Raw genomic sequence first — 25,663 nt, 5'->3', positions numbered from 1 at the left:
ACAAATATAATGACTCAAACTTTGCTAATTTTTATGGTTCATCATTGTTTGTGGTTATATGATTGGAAATATTAATGAGAAAATTGCTAAGTAATTTGCAAAAGCTTTTTGTTCAGAAAGTAAAAAAAAGTTGAAGTAAAAGATAGTCATTAAAAATGGTTGTCATAAATTTCATATATGTACCATAATATATATTATTGCACTTTTTTGGACAATGGTTACAGTTATGAAAATCATTAAAAATTTCTTGAATATTCTTATGTGCATGCTAATATGTATTTATATTAGATTGCCTCTTGGCCACTTCATTTCCATGAGTTTCACTAAGTTGTATACTGTATAAAATTTTAACATTTGCATGTGCTTTCAGCATCATTCATGAGTTTATATATACTATGAAGCTGCATTCTCAAAGCATATTCTTATATTCCTGTTGAATAAGGAATAGGCATTTAAAAAAATATATTTTTTTATCCTGCAATAATGCTTGATGCAAATCCTTGATTCAAGTCTATCTGCTTGTATGTTTCATAAATGTTGCAAAAAGATTAGTTCTAGTTTCTGTTTTGACTTTATCTCATCTGCTAAAGGTTTCTCGTGGCATTTCTTATGATCTATCAAATTGAAAAATTAACTAACTATTGCTTGGCAGATTTCTACATACCCCTCTATGCTTAATTGGAAATTGATAATTATTTCTTCCTCTTCGCCATGCAGATGAAGCAGGAAGTTCAAAAGGCACAATGGGAAAAAGAGAATCTCAAGACTCTGAAGGTAAATGTGATATAAAGTGGCTATATATATATACATATATAGTGCTATATAGTGCATCAGCATGCACTAAGCCTGCGCCATCCTCATCGCCAAATAATGTACAGTCATACATACATTCATGCTTATGCAATTTTGAAGACTGTAAATAGGTGGCATTCATAAATTTGTAATATATTCCACTGTGTTAACCATAAATGCATTACTTCCACATTCATAACATTAATACTGTTTTTTGAAGAGTTAATAGTCTTTGAACTTTATAGAAGATTTTCTGTGAAATAAAATAACACTTTAATGGAGTAGGAAAGCTAGATGTGTATCGGATACATGATCATTGATTAATTATGTGAAGTTTTCATTATTTTCATCTGTACAGATGATGTAGTTTTTATTTTTTGCAATAATTTTCATTTTAACCTTAATATAATTAAAATACCAAAAGAAAACATAATATATATCAACTTTATGTACTTCTCATGCTAAAAAATTGGTTTATAGCTATAAAAGCAACACTATTGAGCATTGAACATATGGTTAAGACCATGTATATAATATAGGCTATTAATTCATTGGCACAAATTACATCATACTTTTTTACCATAAAGAGATTATATACATTATTTTATATTTATTTTTCATCTAAAAGAACACCCATTTTTCATGTAGTTTTACTTTGAAGTTAATAGAACTCTAATGAAACCATTGCTGATTTCATGTGGACAGGCCCAGAGTTCAGATCATGTGGAATTATCCTTTCCTTTTGGAGCTAAAAAGTGCACTGTTCACTTTTTAAACCCAATGGTTTATAAAATTGTGTTAGAAAAATTAGTCATAGTAATGATAAATATGAGAAGGTGAGTTGAGAAAACATAGGAGAGAAATTTATCTCACATAGCATTTTATATTGGATGCCCTCATTTACATTTTTTTCAGTTGAATTAAGTCCTCATGTATGTTAACCACTAAAAATGTGTGAGTAAGTAATGTAAAGTCTGGTACACTTGTGTCTGTGCAGGGTGTTATCTGTGCATATTATTTTTAGCTTCCATGATTACCAATGTGATCATTCATCATTGAAAGCATCATCTTGCCATCAAATATTATTTAAATGATGACTTATCATGCGCCAGTCAAAATCAAGGTACTATTTTGAATGGTTAGGGTGGTTCATATTTCTTTCAAATGCTAATGCCAAGTCTTTAAAGAGTGAAATCATGTGGGGTGTTAGGTATTTACTTTAAAATTTACTGATGCATGAATTTTTGGCAATGTAGCATGAAACACAGAAGTGCATGTTGAGTTCTTCAAGGACATCATGTATGTTATATCACTTCATCTTCATTTATGCCTTTCTAAGCAAATGAAGATGAACTTTCTTCAGTGCATGGTTTCTGTTGATGAAATTTTTCATCTTTTATGAAACCTCACTTCCTGCGTATCTCTCCTTAGATGGAAAAAAAGCATGAAGAGTCTATGGTTTCATAAAAAATATGAATTTATACATTGTTTTCTCATACAAGCATAAACACTTTCCATGTGCATTCTGTTTACCATGCACTCACATTTAGAACCATATAAATGGATGTAGATCAGATCAAATCATTCACTCGTGAAGAAGTTCAAAAAAATGTTCTTACAAGTTGCAACTGCCCTAGTGATATGGAGCCTCTTTAAATTGAAACAAATATATTTATACATGATTGTTCCATTTAGTCTAATCTCATCTGCATCCATTGTAAGCGTCGTCTGAGGAGCTACCAATAATCTAATTACTTTGGTAAATAAAGTCATATATGTTAAAAGAGTTTTTAGGCTGACTTAAATAAATACTTCAAATTACCTTGTAATTTACCATAGACAATATAATAATAAAATACCTTATAATTGATTTTTCAGGCTAGATATAATTTTATATTGGTTTTTCAGGCTAGATAACAACTTAAACTTCAGCAATATGCCCTAATTTCTCGGACTTCATGCTGGTCACTTTCACTTGGTTGTTTGTGGGTATAATAATATCATTTAGCATTATAAATGACAAAATTTTACACTTAGAATTCTGATTAACATTGTATTTTTTAATAGCACATCCAGAGGTAAGTGTTTTTCCCTGAGTTGTGCACATGTGTGTGTTTATATATATATATATATATATATATATATATATATATATATATATATATATATATATATATATATATATATATATATATATATATATATATATATATATATATATATATATATATATATATATATATATATATATATATATATATATATATATATATATATATATATATGTATATGTATGTATGTACATATATATGTGTGTGTATGTATATATATATACATATTATGTGTGTGTGTATATATATCTTGTATTATTATAATGTATGATTCTAACAGCTACACAAAAGATTTGGAAAAAGTGAATACTTATTAAAAGTTTACCAATGAAGGCGAACTGTTGGTTTTAGCTTCAACTGAGGTAGTTAGCAAAATGAGTTATTTTTTACAGTAAAATAATGCATATATTAGCAGCAAGCCTGCAAGCATAGGAATCATTGCCTGATAAGGCCAAACTAGTGAAATCATCACCCATGCATTTCAATTAAATTGGAAATACTGTTGCAGATTTTACCCTCTACAAAATTCAAGGGTTTGATTTATTCAACATTCTATAAATTTAAGACAATATACTGATCAGTGCATTAAATAAAAGACCATGCATACATTTATAGGATAAATATGTATGAATTGTTTTGTACTATGTGCTAGTTCTTGTTTGAAAGATTTTGTACTCACATAAATTTGTGTTTAAGGTATTACACTGATAGAAGATACTATTTTGGGGCAGTAACAACATAAAATAATTAGCCTGATCAAATATGTCTACTATCTTGCACTTCAATGCATTAATTAAACTGGCAAATTTTTATAAACTCATAATATGTATTATTTTCTAATTATGTAGACTTTGTTAAGGTTCATCATGATAATTGGACATATTTTGGTAAAGGAAGCTTGTAATACTTATTTTGGTTAATCTAATGAACAGTAGTATCTCTTTGCTGTCTGGAAACGAATACGCACAGAGTATGTATAATAGTATCTAATTTTCTAAACTTCCCCAAAATAATTAAATCAATCATTACTTTCAGGAAAAAGCATGGTATGGACAAGTAAATATTAAACTTAATTGTTTATCTAATAATTTTATCATTAATTATGAGTGCATGTAACCTTAAATAACATTACTGATGCAGTGGTTTCTAAGGATTTACCAATATAATTAGGCTAATATAGCCAGTCAGGGCTTTCACCAAATCTCCTTCATAGGTAGTATGCAACCATTCCATGAATGTTAATTTTATACTCACATTGTTCATTCAGATCTGAATTTTTCCTGAACCTTAATTATCAATTTGATTTTCCTGAACCTTAATGGATCAATTATGTACGAGGGTCATTTGAAAAGTAAGGTCTCCTTTTTTTTCATGAAAAATCAAATTTATTCTCGACTTCGCGTACATTGTTGGGAAGGTTGAGCATTTAGCTATTTTTCTAAATAGTCACCTTGAGGATCAATCTTTTAATGCATCCTTGTAAGCAGCTTTTTAATACCGGCATGGTACCTTTCTCCCACCACATCGCGAAGCCAACTTAATTAACTAGAGAAGGAAAAGAAATTGCTGGGCTAGAATAACTATTTAACGAAAATATGTGAGTTTGTATGGAAAGGTTAAAATATTAAAATCAATCTCATTTGATTTGCACACAGTTTCATAAATTCATTTCTATTTTAATCACTTTCTTTCATGAGCAATTATGTATTTGAACTCTCTAAAGATAGCTGCTATTAAGTATCTTATTCTGCGCATTTTTCTGAATGCCCTGGGAATACTTAAGTCTATTTATCAATTCATATGTGATTTGTCTTGCTGGGACTTCGGAAGCTATTAAAAATTAACAAACAGGTTTCAAGTGGGTTAAATCAGTACAGCTTAAATGTTTTTTTGGTTGAGTTCACAACCTCCTCTAGCATAAGAATATATTCAGAATGGAAATCACTGCATTAAAGAAAATAAACTGAATATGGAATACTGCCCTTTTGCTGTTTGATCATTGTTTTGCAAAACATGCATTTTTGGCAAACGCTGATATGATTGCATATTGGACCAAACATGTTTAAAAAGTGGTTACTCTGGGAACACTGACAAAATTATTTGAAAATTTGTAAGTTTTGGAACATATTTTTGGAATAACATTTGCACATTATTAGATGTACAGAATTTAATGTTGAAATTCAGAGCAAAAGGGTTAAAAAAAATCTAAGAAGAAATCTTTCCATCTTTCCCTGAAATAATTTCTCCTTAATTCTAATGGCTAAAGAGAATGATTTCATTCTCATAATAATACTAACATTAGTATGCACCATTGGTTTTGAATTGTTGAATGATGGTACTCCTAATTTTTGCACGGCCCATCTTCAGACTGGATGAAGCACATTTTGGGAGAGATCTTGAGACTCTGTTTGAGTGGAATTCTTTGGTGGTTCTTTACTTTCTAACACTGGTTGAGGGAGCTTATTTCTGTCATCTAATCCCTCTTTAGACGACCCTCACGTGACACCAACTGCAACAGAAACACTCCTGCCTTGGAAAAGGGATGACGAAGCAGACATGTGCACTTTCCCTATTAAGCAAAGGGAGTTCCCTCCTTGGTGCACCAACAAAGAGTACTTGGCTCACAACTCTCCCTCTGCCACGTTCCTAGGTGAGTGAGTGGCCTCCAAAAATACCCTCCATGAAATAGCCAGCAGCCGATATTACCATTGGTGGTAAGATGAGGGTTAACCCAGGGGCAGCCAAGCTTACTTCACTCCTTTGAACTTGAAAAATTTCCATCCTCCCCTGAGCCTCCTTAGAAGACCTTGGGGGATAGAGTAAACAAACTATGCATAATGAAACTCTTTCCATTCAACGTCACTAGTATTCATAGATGTGCACATTGCACCCTAGTCCATAGAGTTAAAACTAATGTTTAAACAGAATGGTATTTACCTTTGACAAATTCAAAGAAAGTGCAAAATATAACCATGACAGTAACTCAAAGGGAGTCATCCTTGTCCTCTTTACTTATCACAGGATGCCTTGGTGGCTTAATTGGCTAAAGCACTATGCCACATATCGAGGGATTGGGTTTGAATGCCAGCCAAGGGGAATGGTTTTTACTTGTTGAAATTGTTCCAATTTGCTTCACATTAATGGTTGACTCCATTAAGGTTACTTTTGTGGAAACTCCTGCAGTTTCTTTGAATTTTTGAAAGGTAAGCACCTTTTTTTTTTAAAATGTTGGCTTTAACCTCATGGACTATGGCATAATGTGCACTACTATGGAAACTATGTATTTTGAAGAATTATGGCAGTGGAAGCATTATTAAAAAAATACCATGAATGTTCTGTTATTTGATGGGTAACATACAGCTTTATTTTTTCCACCACATTGCAGCTCAATGTTGAGTAATAGTCAAATCAAAAAATGAAGTGACTTTTCTCAGTGATAAATCCCACGCATAGGTTAGTTCAGGACAGTTGAATGATTAAATAATAATTTTGTCATGAAAAGTTTTTTCAATTTCATATATGCAACCCTTTTGAAATTCTTCATGGACTATACTAACTTGTTTCTATAATTGGTTAATATAATTATAAATACATTTTAAATTTCAAACGCCAGCTTATTATTGTACTCCTTTATACGATTTCCCATATGATTTTCGATTTTCCTCGTATTGATCGAGTTTCAGTATATGTGATGAAACTGTGGCTCATTTTCTTATCATTGAATTATTTTTGAGGCAAGGATTTTAGTTGATCTTGTAGGCAGAATGTTCACTCTATCATTTACTTGAACATTTATGGTATGCATTGAAGTATGAAGAGAAAAAATTAATATCAGAGTAGATTTGATCAGTTTAAAGGAAATAGTTGATGAAAAGCTCCAGGCTCCAACAAAATGAATAAATTATGGGTACTATTAAAATTTTGTTATTTGTTCCCTGAATAATTCTGATAGGTAGCTCATTTGTCGCTGCAATCCCGTTAACTCAATTTTGACTCTTCACTGAGTTTTCAGATGTTAAACCTTTGAATTTAATACCTTTATACATTACCCATGTCTGAGGTGAGACTTAAACCCCAAAACATTATGGTAGCCGGTAGACACATTTCCACCTAGCCAACCTGATTAGCCATTATAGAAAATTATTTTTTTTTTCAGTTTTTCTGTTTAGTGTCCAAATTTTATTTTTTGATACCTGCTTTGACATAGATAATTCTACACCTTTGAGTTTTAATACACAGGAACCTATGGGTCAACATCTTCATTACATCTACCTTCTGTCTTAATGCTTTTAAACAATGAGAAGACAAGAATCTGGCTATTTTTCTAGTTAGCTAAATCTTCATATGGAGTTTTTTTGCACTTCTAGAGCCAGGAAGAGCTCACTTTTCTCCATTCAAAAGGTTTTCCATCATTAATTGCTTACAAAATCATAACATATCCATCCTCTCAGAAAAAAAACTGGCGAATGGCTGCCGATTGAACTCATTATTAAAAGGAATGTTGTGGCAAGACTTGAAGATTTCTTCGTTCAATCTCATTTTTTCTCACTTAATTTTCATTTGGTTGTCATTCTAATTTCATTTTGTTGGCTTAAATTAGGTTTCACAGTGAAATGAGTTATTTCTTGAAAGCGATAGATGAGCATTGAATGCATCTTGATAAGAGAGTTGAAGCTAAGGATTTCACAGCTCTCTGAGCACAGGGAAACCAATCTGTTTCTCACCTAGTGGTGAGTCAGAAAGCTATTTCTTTCCCAAAGACCTTTAAGATTACTAAAAGATTTCCCAGGTGCTCATAGCTGAATCATAATGCAAGGGAAATAAAATTTGTAAAATTACTCGTCCCACCTGTTTATTGTCTTCTTCGTAAATCCCAGATCTATTAATGGGGATTACACACCACTTTGATATAAGGAAATAAGGTTAGATGTAGGCAGGCATCTCTGAGATACATCGGAATTAATTAAGGCATTTTTCTTGGAAATATCAGGAAAACAATAGAAAATAGAATCCAGAAAATGTGTGACCACCCTGTTACATCAGGTCGCATACACTTGCCAGGAATTTCTGGGTGATGTGGATATTGTGGAAACAGGATATTCTTTAGTGTAAGTGCATCAGTGATAAACAAGCCTCTGAAAATATACCAAAAAAATAATTGCGGTAATGAATTTTACACTTCTTTGATTTCCACATTTTTCGGGCTGCGTCCGCGTATGTCGTTTAAATGTACAACAGTTTCGCCAGCTATCCTGCTGGCGTCCTCAGGTCATCCTTGACCTGAGGACGCCAGCAGGATAGCTGGCAAAACTGTTGTACATTTAAACGACATACGCGGACGCAGCCCGAAAAATGTGGAAATCACCTACTCATCGCCGCGGTAACCTTCGAACGAACTTTACACTTCTTTGTTGAAGTTAAGAATTGAAATTTTCACTAGGCATGAGCAAAATCAACAATCAAATGAGGTAACAGCCACCACCAAATTCATTTAACAGGATTTATGAAATTTAAGACAGCAGAAAAGTGCCTCAGTTTGGTAAAGTCTACTTAATGAAGAAGATGAAGTGAATTTAAATTAATCAGAAATGGATTGAAGAAAATTAAAGCTCGTTTTTGATTCATGCAAGTATCACCCTCACATGCTGTCTTTTTTTTCCTACCAAGCATTCATCTCATGCTTCTTAATGTCACCCTGCCCTCTCACCTTATCCTTCTGCGCCATTGTCCTCTGTCCCCTTTCCCTGCCTCTCCTTGCAGTATATTCATGTGATATGCACTTGACCCTCTAAAGATTCTATTTTCATTTGGAATGGCATTTTATTGAGATCTCTGGATGCAGAAAGGGTGGGGTAAAGCAATCTGTCAATTCTGCGTATAATCACAGCTTATATGTAACATCTTACTTTATATGGTGAACCTCCCCTTCACTGACAAAATGACATCCCTTATGGGATCATCTCTGACATCTCCAATGTACTTGCAAGTCCCCCCTCTTTTCATCTGTAAGCCTCCGTCCTATTGCCGATCCTAGTGTTAGCAGTTCACTGTATAGATTAAACCATGAAGAGATCGGAGGGGGAGAGAATGGGTTATTGGTCCAGTTTCAATTTCAGGAGAAATATGAATAAGTCTCATGAAATACAGCATTGGTAGGATAGGCAGCAACTGAAAAGGAATGTCAAAGAAGTGGGAAAGCAAATGAATTAAGGACTCACACTTACTCTCAGTGTCTGTGTGCTGTATTTTGCAGGGCGCATTTACCAGAGAAGGAAATATCTTGCATGAAAACCTGTAGTTTCCCATGAACTCTAATGAATCATTCCATTCCACATATGAAATTCACATCTGTACATTATTCACCTGTGGATTCCATTTCAGATGATGAAAGGCTGAGTATGTGATCAGAAGTTTAGAAATATATGATGACAATTAATGTAATCATCTTGTGGAAGTGTGGGGAAAGGGGAGAAGGTAGGGAGGATTAGAGAAGAGGGTTGGAAGAGGGTAAAGGATAGGTAGAAGTGTGGAGGAGACTCATGGGGAGTAAGCAGTGAATTCAAATGGGATAGAAAGGCAAACTCCCAGTTATTTATTTATTGATTTCACATTGATCTTGAAACAGCCCTTTGGCCTTTACATCAGACTTTTAGCAATTACATATAACTATAGAAACAACATAAACACCCAAGTCCTAGATGGAGTAAAAGCCATCTATGAGGGAATGAAGCCTGCAACCTCTCGGTTGGCAGGCGAGAACGTTACCCCACCGGCACTGGGGCTGGCCAAGTTAGATATAGATATATATTTTTGGGTCATAGGCACTGCTGCTGATGATAATTGTGCTGAATTTTGCACCAGATATGCTTTCTCTTGACAGTTGCAGGAGCACTGTCTGCTCAGTGAAGTTAAGTATCCTGGTACATGAGTGAAGACCAGTGATATTTTCCAGTTTTTTAAAGTATCAGACAAGTAACTTGACCATCAGTAGACAATAAATTTGAGTTCAAATTTTTTTCACCTTTTGTAAGGTTTCTGAGGGAGATGAAGGTAAAATAATGCATGCAGAAAAGTTTTTTATTAACCTATTTCATTTCAAAAGCATGAACATTAAAACACTTTTCTTTCTCATGTGGAATTACCATTTTTCTGATCACTAACATGCACATGCTTTTTAAACTAACACACATGAATGTACCAAGTAATAAGTTTTATAATTTGGCATACTTGATTATCAGCCTTTAAAGAATTAAAAATATATCGGATTATTTTTTACCATTTATATGCTATTCAATAAAACTAAGCTTATGAGTGCCCATTCCTCACTGCAAAATTCCTTTGACAAAAAGTTCCATAGGCTGTTGATTTAGTCATCAACATTTATCATTTGTTTGCGGAAATGGATGTACTTGTTTAATTTTTCTCTGTAGTGTGCTCATCAGGACTATCTGGTATGTTTGTCAATAACACACTTGCCATTGCTTAGCCTGGTGAGTATACTCTGATTTTACTCTTTACCAGTGGTTTTTCAAGCATGGATGCGATAAACATACATGTAATTAATTTAGTCTCATGATGCGCAAATCCCTGTAGTGGCTTATTTTCCTGAAAAACATGGAGCATTATAAAAAGCCCTGATCATGCAGATCTGTGTGGACTTTTATGCAGTGAGTCATGTGCCATGGTACGAGGTGCAGGTTTTTACTTAAAGTACCTCTATGCAATTTATAAGAATTCTTATCTCCCTTCAGGAAATAAAAATATCTTAGAAATTGATCAGTGGATATTGAATGGACCATACAGTTAGAGAAAAAAATAATTAATTTCCATTTTCTATAATAAGGAGAATAGGCAATGGTATGGTAAACTACTCCACAATTATTTTAAGAATATGATGGAAAACAATTGTATCATGCATTTGTGAATGTTATGCTTTTTAGTATTAATAGACTGCAAGAAGTCATTTTATCAGGTAAAACAGAGAGGATAAAAGTAATAAATATCATTGGCAAAAGTTTGATGTTTGCTATGCTGGTATCTCCTTCATATTTTTTAAATGCTTAGTAAGGCATATTGTGTTGTCGAAGGTTTAATTTTAAAAGGTACTTCCACCACTCTTCATCCCTCAATATTTCCCAATCCAATAATTGTTCTCAATACATCTAACTCCTCTTTCCCCTTCTTTGATCTTTTTCTGATTGGGTAAAACTCTAAATTTACTGATTATCACACGCTCATGGTATTTCTGCCTACTCAACCCCTTCATATCAGTCGCTGAATTGAGATTGGAATGTTGCGATGGCTAACGTTCAGGCTTTCCACCGAGCGGGCCCAGGTTCAAATTTGATCCATACTTGAGGTGCTTTGTGGAGAGTACTTTGAGTGAGTACGGCCTCCGTTGGATGAGACATTAAACTGTGGACCCCTTGGTGCCTTTCAACAAGAGTAGGCTAATGTGCCAATGCCGGGTTTCTCTCCACCCTTCCTTTCTCATCCATCCCTAATGGTGCAAATGACCATAGCTGTTGGTCACCTCCCCTAAAACTACTTTTTATAATCATGTATAAGGCTTGTAAAACTGACAATATGGGCCTGATAATGCGGCGCAACAATACTCAAATTATTTTGATGGTTGATAACTTGGATGTTTGGCTTTCGGGAGCAGCTGCATCACCAGGAATTTTCATTTGAGCTTTCGCAACATTGGATTCTGGATCATCCGGAAGATTGAATTGTTACCTCTATTTCCCCTACCTATTTATTTATGTGAGTGGCTGTATCCCTCACCTTGGTGTGGTGGCCAGCCTTCTTATGGAATATTTTGAGGAAAATTCCCCAGAGACCTGCAGCCTAAAACCAGGCTGCTTGCTCTATTTTGTTGGCACCCCTAAGTTACCTTGGCAGGGAGAAATCAGAGATATTCAAGAATCAGCTGAAGAAAATGCAACTATCCATTCATTTTAGCATGGCAATGGAGGACAAAAGCCATATTTGGACATTTTATTGTAGACAGGATGTAATGGGATACTTCAGCATTCCATTTAGTAACAAAAAACCCATTCCAATTGGTTTCTGGATGCCAATTCTTATCATTTCTCCCAGCAAAATGCCTCTTCAGTGAAGACCTTCATGCATTGGCCCAGAGCCCTTATAAGCATCCCATCAGTGCATAATATTTTTTTAAAGAGCCAAATAAGGCAGCAGTATTGATTTTATTTCATTTTGTGACATTTTTTTCATCTAATATGCTGTAGACATTATAACATGCACAGGCTAGTTCAAATTGGCATCAAGGAAGGGAGGGAGGGGAGGAATTGACTGAATATTGGCTGGCCAAGGGAAGGAGCCACTCACATAAATAAATATATGGCAGACCCTAAGGTCATTTCATTTTTCCTGATTATGCAGCCTGTAACTGACACAAAAGCTCACACAAAAGCCTCTTTGATGACTAGGTATCTCCAAAAGTTACCAATGACAAGCCCAGGTTATGATACATGAGCAGAAATATGTGAGAAATCAAATTACTCCTTTTAATCTTATTATGAAGTAATTTTGCCAAGTAATTCTCAGTAGAATTAACTAAATTGTGACTCATTAGGTGTTATTCCAGTCCTGCATGGCACATGGTCTTAGAACATAAGGCCTGCAAAAATGAACCAATCACATTTGACAGAAACAAATTAGATATGGGAAATGGTTTCTACAGATATTAGTCATTTTCAAGGATTATGCGGAATAAATGGCAGGGAACCATTGGATTTTTTTTAGGAAAATACTAAGCAATTGGATCATAATGAAATGGAAGGACTCTTTGATAGCCAGACTAAATCATGTGCGAAGTTTCCTCTTCTCATTGTGTGAATGATTGTAGTTAACACGTAATTCTTCCCTCCCCCATCAACCTCAAGGCGGCTTGGAACAGCCCAAGGTTGCCTCCGTGATAGGCCTCTTCAGGAGGGAGAACTCCGAGGGCAGTGGGGAGCCTTTGACGGGCAGTACGAGTGCCGTCCTCCTCATCGAAGAAGGGCCATTCGACGAGGAGGAGGAGGCTGCTGCCGCGGCGGCGGCGTCGTCCTCCCAGGGACCCAGGGGCCCGCTGCCCAGGCCGAAGAAGGGCGTCCCGGGCAGCGGGCCCTCAGGCTATGGGGTGACGGCGCCGTCAACCCCAGCTCCAGCCAAGTGGTCCTCGACCTTCCCGTCCGCCTCCTGCTCGGCCATACCCACGACGTCCTCCGGGCTGCCCTCGGCATTCTCCTCATCGTCGGGTCGGCGTGGGTCTCTCCTCGAGCTGGGTGGGGGCTGTGTGGTCCAAGAGGGCGGGGGGGCCAGTAGCCGCCAGAGGAGCGGAACCCTCCCCCCAACATCGTCGATGGGGCCGTCGACGAGCAGCGGCGCACAGTCAGCCAAGTCCCCGCTGGCATCTTGGAGGGTGATGGGTCGAAGTGCCACCGTGAAGATGGGAAGCCAGAGGGAGGAAGATGAGGAAGAGGAGGGGGAAACTGAAGAATCTGAGGACAATGATGGGGATGACTCCCCCTATGGAAGGAGGTGCAACATCTAGGGGTTGGAATCTCCTGCATCATTCCCAATAGCTCATATCAGATTGTATTGGGTTGTGGTGCTGAGGTTGGTTCGACTGCAACAGTATAGTTTCAGGATGAGAAAGCAGTTTCAAATTTCACCCAAATCAAATTTAAGAGGCTTAGAAGCTGATGAGCTGCATAGCAGGAAAATATTTATCTTTCAGAGGTTTCTATGCGTACCCTGGGATAGATTGAGTTTGGTCGGTCATTGGAAAGTTTGGTTTTGATGTCATATTTAAACAAAAATGACTTTAATATACTATCTCTGTTAACTTATGAAAAGTCATGGGTAAGAAGTTGACAAGTTGCCAAAATGGGCAATGTTTAGGCTTTGGGAACTACTACGCCATTCCTGAGATGATTTGTCAGGATGTTAGGAAGTTTGGCCTCTACATTGCAGTAAAATGAACTTGTTAGTTTTACATTCTATATCCTCAAACTGCCAAAAAACTTGGTGTTGGAAGATGACAAGCTGCCTATAGTGGCAGGATTTAAGGGTTGGATGCTTGGATATGTTTGTCAGCATCAGTTATTATATTTGGGATAGCAAGATCTGGTTGCAGTGATGCAGTATATGTAAATCCAATAAAATATCTGCTCCGTTTGGTTGATCTCAAAATGGTTCAGATATCTTTGATAGAGATGTAATGGACAGTGAGCATATAAAAATGGGAGCATGTTTTTAATTAAATTTAAAGTTGCTCACAATATTGGTAGTGGAGGTATGTCAGATTGCTTGGATCTTAAGAGTCAACAGAACTCAGTGGAAGGAAAATTTCACCACAGTGAGTTTATTCCTAGATAGGTTTAGACTCATGAGGACTTATTCACATAGAAATATACAACATTCTAGCTGGGAGTGGAAGCTTGACTTGTTTAGGCGTTGGTTTAGTAAGCAGTAAATTTCATCACAAGTAGCAATTTGGAGTGGAAAAAGCAGGTGTTATTTCCACCAGGCTGAGCTGATCCCAAAAATATGTGAAAAACATTATTCCTCCACAAATTTCTTAAATTTTTTCAAGAAGTTTTTGAGCATAGCATTGAGTCAGGTAGTTGTATTCTTTCACTTTTTTGGTTGCTTGCTGTTTTTGTGGAAGACTGCTTTTGGACCTTGAATTATTAGGTTTTTTACTATTTTTTTAAAAAAGAAGGATTTTTACCCAAAGAAGTGGTTGCGTCCCTTATGAAAAAATAATGTGATAAGTGTCATGTGCTACATTCAACAATAATTTTGTGCAGGGGAAGGTGCCTGATGAAGCAAAATTAAAATCCTGGCTAAGGAAACACAAGGATATCGAGATAAGAAGGTATTTTATAAGAGTTGGCCATTTTTTGAAAGCTGGCTCTGATTTTTGGCTGTGCTGGTGGTTCACTGCAGCATTATTGACTGGTGTTACTGCTGTGACTAATTTGTGTGGATTCAGAAATTATTAAAACAAAAATGTTTTTCATCCTTGCCTCTCTATTTTAATTAAGGGGTGAGGTGGGTGAATTGTGTGAACTGATATGCAACACTACTTGAGTAACTTGTACCTGTTGACCTATTGCAAGTTGTAGAGAGAAAAAAAGTTATTGGCTATTTTTTTTATTGCATAAAATGGTGCTTTCAAGAGTGCTGTGCTCTGCTGGGTAAGAAATAAGGGCAGATGTATCGAGAAATATGACATTTTTTCAAAGACCATTGCGGAGTGATGCACATACTTTTTTAAATTTATAGAGATTTTAATTGACAGTTTTCGATTCAGGGAAGTTTGTTGTCTGTACATACCTAAATAAATATATATCTATATTGCTGATAATTAAGACAGAGTGAAAAATTGTAGTTTTTAGAAGTTAATATTAATATAAAAGAGAAATGTATAGAGATTAAAAAGTTAACAGAAAAGGCATTACATTGCATCTCTGTATAATATATGACAGTAATTCTTTGGATGATAAAATGAGGAACTGGGAATTTTTCATTTTTGAATTAGATGGAAAACTTTCAAATTTTGATCATTGTTACAGTTATTCCTTTTTTTTGTTTGAGATATAAGAAACAAAAATCTCCAAACTGGTTATTTTTTAAAACCTTAAAAATATGATCACTTAGGTACTTGTGTTAATTGTGGATGCATTAATGACATGAATTACATTCAAAATTATCTCTATTGGTTCTGACTGAAATGCCAGATGTTTGCAAACCATAATCGAACAAACTAAAGAGACATACCATTTCGACTTCTCAACAGTAATAATCCTTCAGATGTGTGCTATCAAATATATCATGCAGTATTTTTGCCTAGAACATCCAGTGTCTTAGGCTGTTTAGTGCTACAGTATTCTGTGTGCCCTATCCATGAAGCAAGTTCCTGCCACAGTTAAGAAATATTGATAGATTTTAAAATTTTGAGTCTAGATAATATTATGATGGTGAAATGTCCATTTTTTAATTGCAATGAGAGAGGGATAAAGTTGTTCACAAATGACAATGATTCAACTGATTGCTTTTGAATGACACACTTTTTCAGGTTTAAATTATTTCCATCCCTCTTCATAATTGATTGTTATTTATTTGCTATGTACTTAATTTTAGAATTGCAGCATTTAGAGTTTGTTGTAGTTACCTCAACTTTTGGCATTGATCTGTTTAGCATCATTCAATGAGAATAATGATGAATTTAAAAAAGCGAACTAATTTAGGCATTTATATTTGTATATGATGCTGCTAATGAGGATAGCAGCTCTCCTTTGTTAAATTTTGGCAATCATTTGGATATCTTACATAAATTTTAATGACTTGTATTTTAGTTTTAATTTTATCATATCCAGATATTGCAAAATATCTTTGGCTTTGATTTCCTCCTTTTATTTACCCTGTGTAAGTTATCCATTATTTTCTCTGGCAATTGCTGATTTCAATCCATTACTCTGTATTCCCTTAGTGGGCCTGATGAGCCATATAAATTGCAAAGCCATAGGATATATATACACTCATGCTTTTGCAATGAATGTAGATTATGAAACATATAACAAGGGAGCATTTAATAAATTAACAGAATTATTTAGTAACTGCCTACTTAAATATAAATCTTTTGGCTCTGCACAAAATACTCACAAAATCTAAATTCCTTGCTTTATGAATAGATGGTTTCTTCACAGTCATCTAATGATGCATATCTTTGGTACAATAAAATTTGGTAGAACATAGCTGTGCTATTAATAGCACATCTCATGAAGTCTTTAACCCGACCTCTCTAATTTTTATATTTCTTTGGTGCCTTGTTCAGGTATAAACATTGGTTGCCAGTATATTTAAATAGGAAGATTGCTAATCCCTATGAGTGTTTCTTTAAAATTGATTTAGCAGTTGTTTTTGACAAGTGAAGCTATGGGTGTCTATAAAAGTCTTTAATCCTATAGTATAATCATTAAACTATATCTGTGATGAATAGATTTCAAGTACATGCTTCAACAACTTACAGAATTGTACTTCATATTTTGATTTTTAAAAGTAAAAAAATTCCTTCGCAACATAGTGTTTCAGAGAAGTACATGCATACACTATTAATAAGGCACAATTATCATATTGTGAGGGAATAGCAAATACTATGTAATGTTTTTTTTTTATTAATTTGTATCCCACTCCAATATGAATGGCAAAAATTCAACTTGCAATACTATTGTTCAGTGGTTGAGATGAATGAAATAAATTGGTCATTTATGGTTATAAGCATGTGCATATATGAAAAAAACACTCATTGATATGCATTTATAAATGCAAGTGTGTGTAAGCGTACATATGTATATGTGTGTGTGTATAAAGATACAAGACATTTTTTCTGAAATTTTCTGAGGTCTGAAACTTTTCAGACCACCCTTGTGTGCGTGTGTGTATATATGTATGTACATACATATATGTATACACACACACACATACACACACATATATAATATGCACACCCACACAATGTGAAGCCATATCATGATCATGACATGAGGGAAAGCTGAGGAGAATATGGCACAAGTGTCTTAACAATAATAAGGAGTTGGCCAATATTGTAAAGTTGTTTCAGGCTGTGCCTGAACAAAATAAACAGCACATGGCTGTTCTATGCATGTGGAGGTTGATTAAAAATGTTGTTTGAATAAATACACATATATTTTTCAAATAATCTTGTGAATATTTTTATTTTATAAAGATTCAGCTGCACTTAGTGTTTCGATGTGACCCGATTTGAGGGTGAAGATCAGAATATTATTTCAAATTTGTACATCCACAAATGTACATATTTGGACACTCCAAACAGGAAAAATGCTCTAATCTTTTCCATCGACACTTTTATGCATTGAAAAGTTAGTTTTTCATTGGAATATACACATAAGGTGTAAGGAACTGCTACACTTGGAAATAGTTAAAAATGTTTCTTTCTAAATGGTTCCCATTGCACCTCAATAACTGCAATGAAAATCTATATTTTCTAATAAGGATGAAAAATCCATAATCCAATTAGTTGTTTTGAAACCTGAGCTTCAACGGAGATGTCTCCTACTACTGCCAAGGACCCTCCTCATCAATGGTCACTTGGTTGAGCAAGGTGTGAGCACTAATGGGAGCTGCTCTCAAAAACAAACCTTGCCTTGCATTTCACTGTAGTCCTCCCTTACGCCGAAATATAATAAGTGGCCCAGGTTTAGTACCTGTAAATGACCATAATGCCACATAACATACGTTCATAGTGCATAAGGCAGGGAGGACACGTGGATCATCATTAAAATTTTGTAAGGGAAGGAGGGTTGAAGGAAAAATTAATCCAAAAGTTTGAAAATAAAGGAGTGTTTGATAAAAAAGTTATCATATTTGCTGGTTTGTTGTGGCTGACAATACAGTTTTGAATTAATTCACACTATTATAACATGTAATTGTAAAGCCATTTTATGAGTGGGTATAATTTCTTTGTGGAAAGGCTAATGGGTCTGATGAGGGGTTGGATGGGATGGGCACCCCTGCTTATGGTCCTGGTGGTTAGATCAGTCTCTTGGTGCATATTAGAGTATGATGAGCTTTACATCTAAGTGAGAAAACAGAAAGGATAGCTATCAGGGTATATACTATACAGGATAACCAGAAAATAATTTAGAGACAGTGGTGTAGATTGCGTCTTTGTGGTGGTGTCTCTTTGGATTTTTAAATGTAAGTTTTGAATGGATACATTATACAAAAAATCAATCATACTTTTCTATGCCTCTCATAACAAAAAACCTGCCATCTGAAACTACATTTGATAACTCTTAAACTCTGCGTAGTTTATTCCTCCCCTCCATTCTGTCCAGCATGCCTCCCCTATTTCCATCCTTTCCCCACTTGCCTAATATTCTCTCTTTTATTACAGTCATCAGCATCCCATCTGTAATAAAAATGCTCTGCTTCCATTTTTCATATCTACTCTTAGATTTCTCCCAGCAATGCTCTTACCCTCCCCCACCTTGCATAATACTTCTTTATTTTCTACCCATTTCAACTTTAATATAAATTACAGATTCAGGTATGATGTGGTCGAGTTGTTACATAATAACAGAGACGAAAACTCTTGCAATTTTCCCCTTAAAAAAGATTTATTTTCGACTAGTTTCGATGAGCTACATCATTTTCAAGTGAAACTCTCACTGTACTGAGTCAATACATATATCGGGTGGAGCAGAATGGACTCTCTGATTTGATGAGTGATAAATTGTATAAAAAACAATCCAGATAATTTTCAAAAGTCTGTATTTATGAAAACTACATCCTATGTCATTTTATTTTCGTTAGGTTTTCAAAATTATTCCATCCAGGTGACGACCTTGGTGAGCAATGCACATGTTGAGTCCTTCCAAAAATTTTTCGAAAACTCTTCTCGACAAATCTTATGTTATTCCAGCGATGACGTCTGCAATTGCCTCCTTAAGAGCTTCCAAGGTCCTTGATCGAACTTCGTAAACCTCATCTTTGAGATACCCCCAAAAAAAATCATATGGGATCAAATACGGGGAGCAAGGGGGCCATGGAACATCCCCTCGTAAGGAGATCAGCCAGGCAGGAAATTATTCTTGCAGGATTTGGCGTGAATGACAGGTGGTATGAGCCATGGCACCATCCTGTTGAAATCATAAGGCTTCTGTGTTATATTCCTCACAATACTCATCCATCTTCCATTTTGGGGGGAACAAAGTTTTCCAGCATCTCTCAATAGCGCACAGAGTTTACCATAACAGTTGAACCTTTAGATTCAAAAAAGTAAGGCTCAATAATGCCTCTGGAGGACACAGCGCACCAGTAGGGCTGTGAAGAGGTCTTGGGTGAAGTTCACAAGGGTTGTCAATCGATATATATATATATATATATATATATATATATATATATATATATATATATATATATATATATATATATAAGTATATATATATATATAAGTATATATATAAGTATATGTATATATATATATATATTATATACACTTATATATATATATATATAAGTACAGATGCACAGCATCTATGCACGTTCAAGATAACTACAAAGCCCTGCGCACATGCTATCTATACAAATTCATGATAACTAAAAAGTTCTGGGTGCACGTTACCGATGGGAAAATACGGTAATTTCAAAGTATGGGTAAAAATAATGTAAAGATAATGAGAGATACCTGCTTTAGGAGCTGTACCACTAAGTCACTTAAAAAAATGCTGCTTAAAAGTATTTATTTTACTAGTCTACCATATTAAAAATCTGTTACAAAGTTTTATCACTGATTTTTTAATTTCTAACAAGACTTCAAAGAATAACTCAAGCAACCAAAACAAAAAACAATGTTGTTAAAAGGAAGACAATAAATAATCAGCTTCAGAACTTTTATAATGGTCCAACTTTGAGTACCTTGTACATTCCAAACCAATTTCCTTCCTACTGTGAATGTAAAGAATAACCAAAAAGATAACATATAAGTAACTGTTGAAAGCTATGCATCTGCTTTTAGCTGTCTGTCGGTGAGCTGAATTTTTTCTCCTGGCTTGAATGCTGGCATTCCAAGGTAAGGGCAACTGGCACATCGGAAAGCATCACCCAGGTAACACTGCAAATAATATGAAAGTACAGCCATTACTTTGATAATAGCAAAGTTCACACTTCAATTATGACAATTTTCTTTATGCCAAGATAACCTGATAACAGGTATTCAAGCTTATGCATGCTTCATAAGAATTTTCTGTCCATCTAGCTCAAAACTATGTTTTCAAGCATAATTTAACATATCCAATCATTGAACCAATTATTGAGTATCTGCTATGCTCAAACAAGATATAGCTACAAATAAGTTTGCACTATATGAAAACGTTTTGAATGTGGTATCCTATGCTAGTCATTAAAGTTTCAAATATATCCATCTTGAGTTTCATTTTGATAGTTGACTGAAGCAACAAAATTTTGTTTATTTAGAAAAATGGAAAGAAATGATTTTCCTGCAGTGATTAAAAAAACTTTATTTCTAAGGGATTAAAGCAAAAGAAATGAAACCCAAGTTCGATGAAGTTCATGGCACATCTGCTCCTGTGTTTTGTGACGGTTTACTATTGAGGAAATGAGTTGAAGATCATGACGATATATCCACAAATGATATTTTTCGAGACATTAAGTGGAAGTGACTTCCACCAAAATGATTGACCAATTCCACGACATGGTTCTGAGTGATTGACATATCACAAGTTACAGTGTTTTCAATTTTGCTTAAAAAATATTAGGCATGAAAAATATCTTGGCAAGATGGGTGCAATGTTTGCTCTCAGTGGGGAATAAACGCAATTGTGCGATCAATTGAGGGGCTTGTTTAGTGCTTTTCCATCGCAATTCAGGAGTTTCCATGTCCATACATAACTATGGATGAAACATGGATACACTACAACACTCCAGAGACAAAAAAAACAGTTGAACAAGCAACTTTCTAATGACGATCTTGCTCTGAAGAGGGTGAAGACTGTGAATCAGCTGACAAGACAATAGCTACAGTTTCTTGCAATGCACGTAAATCATTTACATCGATTACTTGCAGAAGGACCAACGATAAATGGACAGTATCATGCAACATCATTACACCAGTTGAGTGAAGAAAGAGGAAAAAGTACCATTTAGCAAAGAAAAAATTCTCTTCCATCAAGACGATACACGGTTGTGTACCTCAGTTTCAATGGTGAAAATTATGGCATTAAAAGTCTAAATTATTACAACATTCACCACATTTGGCCCCCGGTTACTATTTTTATTTCCAAACTAGAAAAAATGGCTCGACAGAAAACGATTCACGTCAAAAGACATCATCGCCAGCACAGATGACTATTTTGAGGACCTTCTGAAATCTTACTTATAGGATGATTCTAAAAAGTTGGAGAAACGCTGGGAAAAATGTATCAAGCTAAAAGGAGATTAAGTTGAAAAATAAAAAAATTTACCCAAAATAATTGGATTTTCATGTTTCCTAGGGACTCATCAAATGATAAACAATAGTAAGGGCAACACTTTGGAACAGTAATAATTTTATAGCCTGTTTTTCTAGAAAGGCAGGCGAAAATCATGTTAAATTTTAAAATAAGCCACACTAATTTGGACCTAAAGACCTCCCTGCATTAGATAATTTTCTGCTCTCGGGAAAAAAGGTATTCAACTTTAGTGACATGCATATAAGTAACATTCATTTTAAATTTAATAACGCCAAAAATATCCAACAGCAGAATCCTTTTCAAATTTTAAGTAAAGAAAATGCACTTTTAAATTTAAAAAAATAATATTTTGAAATGGCTCTTGAAAAAATCCCAAACTTCCCATGTAATTCACCAATTTTCTTTTGCCACACTGAATTTCATAATTCAGCTGATTCACAGCAATCCTGGTGTGAAACAATAACCCTTAACATACACTTTAAAGTAATTGTCCCTTACCAACCATCACCCAAGAAAAGTTACGCTTTTATAGGATGCTAATGGGGAAAGAATTCATGGACCTAACAATATGGATCCTTTGAAATAAAAATTTATATGTTTGCCAATCATTATAGGTCCATATTTCACTTAATTTTAATAAAGACATAAAATGTTAAACTTTGCACAAATATACGTATTTGGCAAAATGCCCTACAGTTAGTTTTCTGTGACCAAATTATTAGTTTACAAAAATGCATGTGTAAAATGGAAAATCCAAATCTTCCTCTATAATCATAACCAAGATAACTTGTTCATCTAGTTTCTCAGAGATGACTTCTGTATGCCTGTTCACAATACTGCAAAAAAATGGAAACCAAACTTTGATGTTTTTTAAAAGAAGAAAAGATTATGGAACCTTCATTTTCTGATGTTTTAGAGTACCCTATTTACACTATGAGGTCTCTCCATTTCCAGGGATTTTTTCTGCTTTGCATATGAACTGCTCACATATGGATATAGTTTAAATTTACAAAAACATGCATAAGAGCTGGTAGGCACTGATACATACTCAGTGATATGCATCATACTTGGTATCAGGCTTTATGAAGAGATCACTATCAAGCCAACAATGCTAACCTGATTAATTTGCAGATCTTAAATTCTAAAATCAACTTCTTATGAAGACTTATACTCAATTATAGCATGAATCATTTATGTTGAAACCTATGGTGGTGATGGCAGCCTCTTCTTACATACACAAGAAATGCCAGTAGATAGTCGTCTCTATTTTGAGGCAATATTGAGACTATGGAGTCTCTTCTACCACATAATCCAGAACACACTATGCAAGAGATTATAATATCCATTGAACTTCATCTAGCAAAGAAAGTGATGACAAAATCATTTTGGCTATTGAAGATTATTCCTGCTTATGAGGGAGGTGAAAATAATTGACAGATATTTCCCTTTTCCTAAGATATTAGAGAAGTTTGTCAAAAAAGAGCCATCCAATTATCACTCTTGATCCCAATATCTTACACCTTTTACATGAGAATTGATCCAGGAATATGCATCACAGGATGACATCAAACATTAAATTCAATTACAAAAATCATTGAAAAGGCATACCTTTTCACAGGCATAATGAAAGTTTTTGATAGGCTGATAGATTGATCTTGTCCAAAAATTGGAAAAAGATTTAATAGGGATGCTTTCACAATTTGAGCTTGCCTTACCAGAGCAATTAAGCATATTTTCAGAGATGATAATATACCTGATTAATAAAATTATACAACATTTTGAATAGAAAATGCAAATATTAATGTTTATGGCCATACCATAGATTTATAATGAAAGTGTTGAAATTAATAATTCTATAATAATATAACTATGAATATTCTATATATTTTAATAATATGCACTCTTACACTAAATGGAGGGTAGGAGAGCATATTATAATAGACACGATATGGTTTGAATGGAACATAATGATGCATAATAAATCTTAATTTAATGAAATATTCTATGGTTTAAAAAAACTAAATTAATGGTAAAATCAAAAGGTTATTCGCCACAAATAATCATTGTGGAAATATAACAACGGAAATACTACGTTATGGCGCAAATACAGGATTCTAGTACTTTACCATTGTGAGAGACTTCGGCTTAGGGAACCTAACCCCACTCCTTAGGTATATTAAATATGTTTAAGTTAAGAACATATTTTAAACAAGAACATGAAATCCAAATATATTTTGAATACTTTTTCTGGCAAATACACGTGACAACATATACTAAACTGTAGAGTGGATACCAGAAATAGTTACGAAAATTGTTGAAGTATTTCGAATAATTTCTAATGATATTATGCTTACGTTTCCACAAGCAGACGTTTTCGATTCTTGTTTAGCAGCATTTAGGCCTTTCTCAGCCTCTAATTCTTCTGCCAAGCCGCACGAACAATTCTTACATGCTTTTCTCTTGCCAGTGGTACCACAAACTACGAGGGAAAAGATTGACATTGGTCATTGTAAATAAACACACAATATTGAGGCTCGTTACTTGTTAACTATAAACCTTTTAATGATGACGGGTCTGGTTTTTTTAAGTCTTCTTCATCCAGTAAATCATCCGCGTCGATAGTCTCTATGTCATCATCAACTGTATCATCCAATTTCCAAACTGCTGCGACATCAGCAGAATTGCTTGAATTCGTGGTGTTGGCGAAAGACAACTTTGACGACGCTCCAACCTATTAAAACAGTAGGTAAAACAATTTCTCTCCAGGAAAATTGAAATGTATCTTAATTTCATTAATAGCATCATTGGTGATAGTAAATACCTCAAAGTTCGGTTTTTTGCAGGTTATCTCAGAGACAACAATTTCTTCTTGAGTGTCCATTAGCTCGTGAAGCTTAACGCTCTCTTCATCAGAAATAGGGATTTTAATAGGATTTGCTAATTCAGTAAACCCACAGATTTTCAATGCTGACCAAAGTTTATCTGCCGTTCGTATAGACATTCCTCCTTCTCGAACAGTCGTAGTCTCTCTCAAAAGCATTGTTCCCTGTGGTTTCATTAGCTTAATACAATGCCCTAAGAGATCTGTGTCATGAAGAATGGTTGGAGGAAAAATGATTCCAGATGTGATGACATCAAAGAATGATTCTGAATGAGAACCTGGAATAAAAGATTTATTGTGCCCAGTGAAACTTTGTGGACATGCTTCACATTGAAATTAAAGGTGCTATGTAGTTTTTCCACATAAAATACATTTCTTAAGACCTAGGTTTCGTCGAAATTCATCATCATCAGGACCCGATGTTGAATTTCAATTACACCTTCCTAGGAAGAAATATATACTTCGAGGAAAAACTAAGTTATGCCTTTCATTAAAACACGAATTTAAAGGTGGGAAAATTAACCAATGGTATTTGGTACATTCCCGTGGCCATACTGAGAGGTGAGGTAGACTTACTCAATGACAATCTGTCAACATTTTCGACACAAACTTTTCCTGAAGCACCAACTTTGTCTTGAATTTCATTAACCACTTTCTCTAAACGGTCAGGAGCTATGGCCGATCCCCATATAATAAGCACTTTATCGCCTTCTTTCACACAGTCCATCATTTTGTGGTAACAATATCTACTGAATAACAAACGGCCCAGAAAATTCCAACGCAAAGATATCGGCAATCAAACACGCAGATTCACTAAAAATATTTGAATTACGAATTGCAAAGGT

At 34.7% G+C, this 25,663-nt stretch overlaps 2 protein-coding genes across 10 annotated transcripts in view; one reads left to right on the top strand and one right to left on the bottom strand.

Annotated features, from left to right (window-relative positions):
* The window catches only part of LOC139696671 (sodium/hydrogen exchanger 3-like), a 575,082-nt gene extending 557,445 nt beyond the window's left edge, over positions 1 to 17,637 (top strand). For 6 of the 9 annotated variants that reach the window (XM_071595493.1, XM_071595487.1, XM_071595490.1 and 3 more), the window contains 3 exons: positions 718 to 774; positions 5,392 to 5,553; positions 12,815 to 17,637. In XM_071595493.1, coding sequence (XP_071451594.1) covers positions 718 to 774; positions 5,392 to 5,553; positions 12,815 to 13,467 — 872 coding nt within the window. In that variant the 3' untranslated portion in view covers positions 13,468 to 17,637. The remainder of the gene's footprint in view (positions 1 to 717; positions 775 to 5,391; positions 5,554 to 12,814) is intronic. The other 3 variants (XM_071595495.1, XM_071595491.1, XM_071595488.1) reach the window with 2 other exon arrangements.
* Positions 17,638 to 20,192: 2,555 nt separating this feature from the next.
* Positions 20,193 to 25,632, bottom strand: CIAPIN1 (cytokine induced apoptosis inhibitor 1). Its single transcript, XM_071595007.1, has 5 exons — positions 25,395 to 25,632; positions 24,759 to 25,096; positions 24,494 to 24,668; positions 24,292 to 24,416; positions 20,193 to 20,580 (listed from the first exon to the last, which is right to left on the bottom strand). The coding sequence occupies exons 1-5, from the start codon at positions 25,546 to 25,548 to the stop codon at positions 20,467 to 20,469; spliced, it is 906 nt and encodes a 301-aa protein (XP_071451108.1). The 5' UTR covers positions 25,549 to 25,632; the 3' UTR covers positions 20,193 to 20,466.
* Positions 25,633 to 25,663: the final 31 nt, after the last annotated feature.

This window comes from Hetaerina americana, unplaced genomic scaffold (genome assembly GCF_022747635.1).
Source record: "Hetaerina americana unplaced genomic scaffold, ioHetAmer1.1.p SCAF_7, whole genome shotgun sequence".
Lineage (NCBI taxonomy): Eukaryota > Metazoa > Arthropoda > Insecta > Odonata > Calopterygidae > Hetaerina > Hetaerina americana.
The sequence above is the reverse complement of the archived record's forward strand: the minus strand, read 5'-3'. Positions and strand labels throughout refer to the sequence as shown.

What these genes read in the sequence shown, in the direction of transcription:
- CIAPIN1 (XM_071595007.1), bottom strand. Translation starts at nt 25,548, where the DNA reads ATGATGGACTGTGTGAAAGAAGGCGATAAAGTGCTTATTATATGGGGA. An exon ending in GCAAAAAACCGAACTTTGAG is followed by an intron (nt 24,669 to 24,758) that starts GTATTTACTATC and finishes CTGTTTTAATAG; the next exon opens with GTTGGAGCGTCGTCAAAGTT. An exon ending in AGACCCGTCATCATTAAAAG is followed by an intron (nt 24,417 to 24,493) that starts GTTTATAGTTAA and finishes TTTCCCTCGTAG; the next exon opens with TTTGTGGTACCACTGGCAAG.